General features: G+C 52.7%; 1 protein-coding gene across 1 annotated transcript; it reads right to left on the reverse strand.

The window, feature by feature from the left end:
- Nucleotides 1-3,623: 3,623 nt before the first annotated feature.
- On the reverse strand, nucleotides 3,624-4,556 carry LOC128948327 (olfactory receptor 14I1-like). The gene has a single exon (XM_054292988.1). The coding sequence runs from the start codon at nucleotides 4,554-4,556 to the stop codon at nucleotides 3,624-3,626; it is 933 nt and encodes a 310-aa protein (XP_054148963.1).
- Nucleotides 4,557-8,039: the final 3,483 nt, after the last annotated feature.

An 8,039-nucleotide genomic window follows, 5' to 3' on the forward strand; every position in this document is an offset into this window, starting at 1 on the left:
GAGTACTAAATCTGGTACTGACTTTTTTAGGGGACACAGGCCTTAAAAACCAAGGGATCCAGGAAGGATGGACACATTTCTAGAAAATCATCTTAAGGAGGAAGGAGCAGCCTGTCCCAGTGTGGCAGAAGATGAGCTAGTGACAAAAATGACTGGCCTGGCAGGGCATGGAGTTTTTGTAGGAACTCAGGGAAAAAGGGCCAGCAACTCAGGAAGTGTTTAAGGATATTGTTAGGTTATGCAGGAAGAAAAGTTGAGAGGTGAAAGCTCAATTAGAACTTAACCTGGCGGTTTCTGTAAGAAGAATAAAAAATGTTTTTATAAAAAGTTTATAGCAAAAGGAGGGAGAAGGAGAATCACAACCCTTTATTGATTGCAGTTGAGAACAGAGTAACTGAAGATAAGTAAAAGACTAAGCTACTTAATATCTTGTGTCAATTTTCAATATTAGGACAGGCTGTCCTCAGGACAAGTGCTCTGCTGAGCTGGTAGATGGGCACAGGGAGCAGAACAGCCCCCTGTAATCCAGGAGGAAGCAGCTGGTGACCTGCTGAGCCACTCAGATGCTCACAGGTGTGTGGGATCAGATGGGATCCATGGATCCATCCCAGGGGGATGAGGGAGCTGTGGATGATCTCCCCAAGCTGCTCTCCATCATTTGCCATCCGTGCTGGCTCAGCAGGGAGGTCCCAGAGCACTGGAGGTGCCAGTGTGAGCCAATCCCCAAGAAGGGCTGGAAGGAGGATCTGGAGAACTCCAGGCCTGTCGGCCTGACCTGGGTGCCCAGCAAGGTTATGGAACAGATCACCCTGAGTGCCATTACTGGCCACCCACAGGATGGCCGAGGGGTCAGAGCCAGCCAGCGTGGATTTAGGGGTGGCTGGTCCTGCCTGACCAACCTGATCTCCTTTTATGACCAGGTGACCCACCTATGGATGCAGGAAAGGCTGTGGATGTTGTGTGCCTGGACTTCAAAGCCTTTAAAACCACGAGCCACAGAATTCCCTGGAAAAACTGCAGCCCATGGCTTGGATATGTTCACCCTTCCCAGGGTAAAGAGCTGGATGGAGGCTGGGCCCAGAGAGTGGAGGGGATGGTGCTGCACCCCACTGGTGTCCAGGCACTGGTGGTGTCCCCAGGGATCTGTGTTGGGCCCAGTCCTGTTGAATATCTTCACTGATGATCTGGGTGAGGGGATCAAGTCCACCATTCACAAATTGCAGATGGCACCAAGCTGGGTGTGAGTGTGGATCTGCTGGAGGGCAGGACAAGAAGACACAGCCTTAAGCTGCACCAGGCGAGGTTAAGGCTGGACAATAGGAAGAGGTTCTTCACAGAAAGGGTGAGTGGGCATTGCAATGGGCTGGCCAGGGGAGAGGTGGCAGAGTCACTGTCCCTCTCCAGTGGCACTTAGTGCCATAATCTGGGTGACAAGGCAGTATTAGGGTACTGGTTGGGCCTGATGATCCCAAAGGTCTTTTCCAGCCTATTTGATTCTGTCATTCTGTGATAACTGGGGGACACTGGGGCCATTGTGATACTGCAGGGCCTCATGGAACTAAGAGGACCATGGTGACACCGTGCAGGCCCACAGAACCAGGGGTCCACTGTGGTGCTCTGGGGCCAAATGGAGCCAGGGAGTGCATCATGAAACTCTGGGTCCTCGTGGCACCACAGAGGCCATTGTGACACTGCAGGGCCTTGTATAACCAAGGGGTTTCACCATTTTGACACTGCAAAATCAAGGAGACCATTGGGACACTCCACGGCCCAGTGGAACAAAGGGGCCTTTCTGACACTGTGGGGGCCCATGGAACCAAGGGGCTCCTGTGAAACTGCAGCACCAACGAGAACATTGTCACACTGTGTAGCCCCATGGAACCAAGGAGACCATTGTCATATTTCGGGCCCCATGGAACCAAGGACACCATTTGCTCTGCATGGTCACATGGATCCAAGGAGACCAGTGTGACAGTGCAGGGCCTGATGTGACCAAGAGGCCTTTGTGACACTGAGGGGCCCCATGGAACCAAGGACATCTTTGCAGATGTCACCAAACTGGGTGTGAGTGTTGATCTGCTGGAGGGTAGGAGGGCTCTGCACAGTGCCTGGGACAGAGTGGATCCAGGGGCCCAATCCAAAAAGGTGAGGTTTAGGAAGACCAAGTGCTGGGTTCTGCACTTTGGCCACAACAAGCCCTGCAGTGCTACAGGCTGGGGACAGAGTGGCTGGACAGCAGCCAGGCAGAAAGGGACCTGCAGGGACTGATGGACAGCAGGCTGGACATGAGGCAGCAGTGTGCCCAGGTGGGCAAGAAGGCCAATGGCTCCTGGCCTGCATCAGGAATGGTGTAGCCAGCAGGAGCAGGGCAGGGATTCTTCCCCTGTACTCAGCAATGGTTGGGCAGCACCTCGAGTGCTGTGTCTAGTTCTGGGCCCCCTGGAGTGGGCAATAAGAAGAAATGTGAAGCAGGGGGTATAAAGAAGGCAAATGTGAAGCAAAGGAAATGCTCAGGGCAGTTTGGGGGTGGCTGCCAGGCAGCCGTGGCTCTGAGCAACAGCGTCTGCAGTGGGACAGGAAGCTCCCAGCTGATGGGAACAAACTTTCTGGCTGACTGCAGAGGCCAGGACAAAGCTGAGTGGTTTCCCTGGTGTCCCCCAACCCTTGCTGGCCCCAGGGGCTGAGGGCATTTGTGCTCCCTCAGGTTCATGTCCCCACACCAACAGCATGGGGGTGCTCCCCCTGCTGTGTGCAATGCAAACAGTGGGTGCTGAGCCAGTGCTGCCGCGTCTGTGCCTGCAAGGATGGGGCGCCTGTTTAAGCTGGGGGAGAGGCCAGGGCTGCAGAGGGGGGATGTTGTTGGCAGCTGCATGAGGATGCTCTGGGACGCTGCCCTGGGCTGTGCAGCACACTGGGGATGGATCAGCCCCTGCTCTGCTGCTGCTTCCCGTCTGCCCCAGGGCCCTTGCAGAGCCCCAGCCATGCTGTTTGCCCCCAGCCTGCCCGCAGCCAGCCTGGGGCTGCTCACGGGGGTTTTCTGTGCTGAGCATTGGCCTGGCTGTGTTCTTGAGAGAGCCTGGGCAAGGAGCCTGGAGCCCCCAGGCCCTGGCCTGAGGCGTCAGCGCTGCCCCAGCAGTGCCCATGGCCTTTCCCTGCTGCAGCCCCAGCACTGGCACCCCCAGGACTGTGCCTGGCCCCGAGAGCACTCAGGCCCTGCATCAACACCAGGGGCAGCAGGGCAGCGGGGCAGGGCCACGGCAGCAGCACTGGCAACATCAAGTGCTGCTGGTGCTGGGCACAGCTGCTGTGCCAGCACTGATCTGCCCCAGCTCTGCACACAGACATTGCTGCTGCAGCTCCAGAGAAGGCAACAAAAGGGCATCTCTGCAGAAAACTCTGCTGGGAGATCCTTTAGTTCCTAGAAAGCCACCAAGAACATAACTCATCATTGACACAGTCTGTGACCACAGGGAACGTGGAGAGAAACAAAATGAGGAATTGCTCAAACAATGACGTTTCTTTGAGGACAATATGATAAAACTAATATAAAGGAAAAAATCCACAATCAAACCATCAATAAGATGACTTTTATTACAAGTGATTGGCAGAAATTGGCCAGCAGTTTAATGTTTCTGAATGCATCCAGCCATCAGTCTCCACACAGAAGCCTTGAGCTCCTGGTTTCTCAGGCTGTAGATGAGGGGGTTCAGGGCTGGAGGCACCACCGAGTACAGAACTGACAGGGCCAGATCCAAGGAGGGGGAGGACATGGAGGGGGGCTTCAGGTGAGCAAACACTGAAGTGCTGAGGTACAGAGAGACCACAGCCAGGTGAGGAAGGCAGGTGGAAAAGGCTTTGTGCCGTCCCTGCTCAGACGGGATCCTTAGCACAACCCTGAAGATCTTCACATAAGAGAAAACAATGAGCACAAAACAGCCAAATACCAAACAGGCACTTACAGCAATGAGCCCAAGTTCCCTGAGACAGGATTTGGAGCAGGAGAGCTTGAGGATCTGGGGGATTTCGCAGAAGAACTGGCCCAGGGCATTGCCATGGAACAGGGGCAGGGAAAATGTATTGGCTGTGTGCAGCAGTGAATAGAGAAAGGCACTGTCCCAGGCAGCTGCTGCCATGTGAGCGCAAGCTCTGCTGCCCAGGAGGGTCCCGTAGTGCAGGGGTTTGCAGATGGACACATAGCGGTCGTAGCACATGATGGTCAGGAGGTAAAGCTCTGTTACACCACAGAACACAAAAAAGAAAACCTGTGCCGCACATCCAGTGTAGGAGATGGTTCTGGTGTCCCAGAGGGAATTGTGCATGGCTTTGGGGACAGTGGTGCAGATGAAGCCCAGGTCGCTGAGGGCCAGGTTGAGCAGGAAGAAGAACATGGGCGTGTGCAGGTGGTGGCTGCAGGCTACGGCGCTGATGATGAGGCCGTTGCCCAGGAGGGCAGCCAGGGAGATGCCCAGCAAGAGGCAGAAGTGCAGGAGCTGCAGCTGCCACGTGTCTGCCAATGCCAGCAGGAGGAAGTGCCTGATGGAGCTGCTGTTGGACATTTGCTGAGGATGTACTTGGGGAGCTGTTCATGGAGAAAAGTCAGTGACAGGTTAGGAGGAACTTCCAGCAAAATCAAAGCCTTTTCCTACAGACCCTTCTCCTGTAACCCTCTGACACCCATTTGATTTTCTAGCAGATTTTCCTTCAGCTCCTAATGGGGAGCCTTGACTGTTGGTGCCTTAGTGAGACTTCAGGTTCAGGGCAACTACATACAGTGTTTTTATAATTCAACATTGCTATGCAGATGTGGGAGGAGGACTGGGACCTGTCCTCATGTTCCACTTTGAAACCCTTTTAACACAGAAGGCCATGTTAACATCTGCACCGTCAGGAATGGGAAAGTCTGTTTAAATATTCTAGAGTTTTTTATACTCCTCTTCCCTTTCTCCTGCTGACTATTTTTGGATGTCAGAAACTCTCAGCATTTCTGCTGCCATCAGGGAGAACAGAGTGAGTTGTCTGAAGCAAGGTGGTGAGTGGAGAGTGAGGGGAGGTGGTCTGTCTCCAAGTCATGTCCCAGGTTTTGTGGGCTTTCAGCATTCTCAGACACAGGATGATAATGCTCTGATGTTTCCTTTAAAAACCATCCTGATAATGCTGAGAGCATATGGATCCCCCACAGTCCACCAAATGTCCATCCCCTTCTTAGAGTCTCAGCCCCACATTTGCACCCAAGGGCATACAGGGCTCATTTCACCAACCCAACGGCATTTTCTCAACCTAGAACTTCTGTGCCTCATCCTGGGGCTTTCAGATAACACAGAGAGGCTCTAGGACAGGTTTGCACCCTGGATTGAAGCTCCTCGCTTGGATTGAAATCTCAGGGAGACTTCCAAGTGTCCTTAAGATGGCATTGGGTGAAGGGAGATGCAGCTCCTTCCCTGGCTGCACTGCCAGCATTGCCCAGAGCCGGGCACTGGGGACAGCGTCACCCTGAGCCAGCTGTGCCCCCTGCCAGAGCCCCCAGGGCCGGGCAGCTGCTCCCAGCCCTGTGCTCTGCAGAGGGAACTAAGCCCGGGGCTGCAGAGCTGCCCCACGGCTCTGCTGCAGCTCTGCCTGCACAGGAGGGGCTGCACGCCTTGGAGCCCCAGCCCTGAGGGCAGAGGCTTGGCTTGGGGGACCTGAGGGAGTGGGCTTGTTCAGAGGGAGGGGCTGCACTGGAGGGGATCCTGTGGACATCTTTAAACTCTCCCTGCCACAGCATTGCTGGTTTTTGTTTCCTCTCATTGCCCAATCTTTTCTCTGCTTCCTGGAGATTTCCCTTCTGCAGGTGTTTCCCTGTGCCTGATCTCTCCATGCCAGCACTCACAGACCCCAAATCTCTGTGCCCTCTCCTTGGCCGGACAGAACCCTGGCTGTTTGCAGGGCACTGCCTGGGGGCAGGTTCTGTTTGTAGCTTGGAGAAAGGAGAGCTCAGACTGAGCCTGATGGCTCCAGCAAAAGTGATGCTGGTGCTGTCCATGGACAGAAAGGCTGAAAGCACATTAGGGATCTCCTGTGACCCTACAATCACCAAAAGTAACAGTTTCAGATGCCTCAGACACTTGTCAAAATTCATAATTAATAATTCATAACCTACCTTTAATATTTATCCTCCCTCCCTGCCATTCTCCAAAAGCAGGAAACTGATTTCAAAGTCTTAAGAAATTTTCTCATTTTTGTTAAAATCCTTGACTTGGAAATATTCTATGACTGATTAGAACCCCTCAGCATATCAGAGTTTGATGAGCATTTCACCTCCCCTGCACCAAAAATACTCAGAGTTGTACTCACAAGGTCTGTAGGCATTGGGATGTTCCAGCTTCAGGAGATGGCTCCAGGAGCTGCAGCTGCATTGTCCTGCAGCCAGAGGTTCCTGTGCCAAGGGCTGGCAGTGATTCTGCCCCAGGCACTTCTCAGCACCTTCCCAGCCCTGACTGATTGAAGCTCTCTGTGCCTCTATGCTGTTCCCAGGGTGGCTGCAGGCAGTGCCCCGGCCCTGCTGGGCTGGCAGAAGAGCTGCTCATCAAGAGAAATGTGCTTTTGAAGCTCTTCTTGGTTACCAGGAGCTGCCTCTGTGCCAGGAGCCCAGCCCAGCTCAGCAGCACAGACCCAGCACAAAGACTTTAACAAGCCTCTGGGGCTTTGTGCTCAGGCCCTGAACATCAGTCCCTGAGAGGGAGCTGAAGAAATCTCTCCAGAACTCCAAGCCAGGATCCAACTCAAAACTTTCTTGGACTTTTAATGGGTCCCACTGAGGGACATGCCTGAGAAAGTGTCCCCAGACCCCAGGCAGAGCAGAGAACTGGAGGCAGTGCTGACAGGTGGGGACAAAGAGAAGCCAAATCTTGGTGCCCTGGGGCACAGCAGAGTCTGTGCCACCAAGGGCTGTGAGGAGACACCTTGTCCTGAGGCACTGGGGCCTCCTGGCGCAGCCCCAGCCAGGCTGGGCACTGTCAGCCCCTTGTCCTGCCTTCAGCATTCCCCCCCAGCCCACATCCCAGTGGCCTCAAGGATCTGCTGGAAGGAGTCCCTGGGGAGCCTTGCTCAGCAATGGCCCTGGGGGCTCCTTAATTCTCACAGAGTTTTTCAAAGGACTTTGGGTTTGGCTTTTGCCTTGGAGTCTCTGAGAGGTTTGTGCAATCATGGCCTCCAATTATCTGCTGTAATGAGTCCCTGGAGAGGCTTTGTCAGTAACAACATTCAGTGGGCTCATTAATGCTTCAAGTTACTTCAGTTATTTTAAGGTACTTGATGTTTCCCTTTTGATACAGACTCTAAGAGAGGTTGTTGCAATCATGGCCGTAATTATCTGCTTTAACGAGTCCCTTGAGAGCTTTGTACTGACATGTAGTGGGGCTCATTAATACTTTGAGATACTCAAGATTTTTAAGGTACTCTGGATTTTCCTTTCCACACTGAATCTCTGAGAAGTTTTTGTGCCATCTGGCCTCTACTTCTCACCTCCAAGGAGTCCATGAGGAGCCTGTGTAGCAGATGGACCTCAGTCAGACGCATCCATGATTTGAGACACTTTGGGATTTTCTTCTGACTTTGACTCCTGGAAAGGTTTGTGCAATCTCCTCTCAGGCCCTGAGATTCCACGGCTCAGCTCCAAATGCACCATAGGGGTTTTTAGGATCAAACAAGTCCTGAGAAACCATGGCTCTGCCTTTATTTCCCTCTGCTCTAGTGCAGTTCATCAGAAATATTTCTGTAGTGGTTTTGGTTCACCAATTTGAGATTTCTTGGAGCATGCAGCATTTATTGTTGTGGGTTCAGTGTTGGCTAATTACCAGTGCACTCACTAGAATATACTTACTCATTTCCTCCTGTGTGATAAGATTAGGAGAATGCCAAAGCAGGCTCAAAACTTTAAGAGGGTATAAGGAAAAGTTCATTAATAGCAACTAAAAGAAAGAGTAATAGGAACAAAACTTTCAGAAAACTTCTCCTCTCCCTACAACCTTTTCTTTCTTAATGACAATATAAAGAGACAAACC

This window comes from Melozone crissalis, unplaced genomic scaffold (genome assembly GCF_028551555.1).
Source record: "Melozone crissalis strain CALT ecotype California unplaced genomic scaffold, PUWL_Pcris_2 ptg000120l_1, whole genome shotgun sequence".
NCBI classification, from domain to species: Eukaryota; Metazoa; Chordata; class Aves; order Passeriformes; family Passerellidae; genus Melozone; species Melozone crissalis.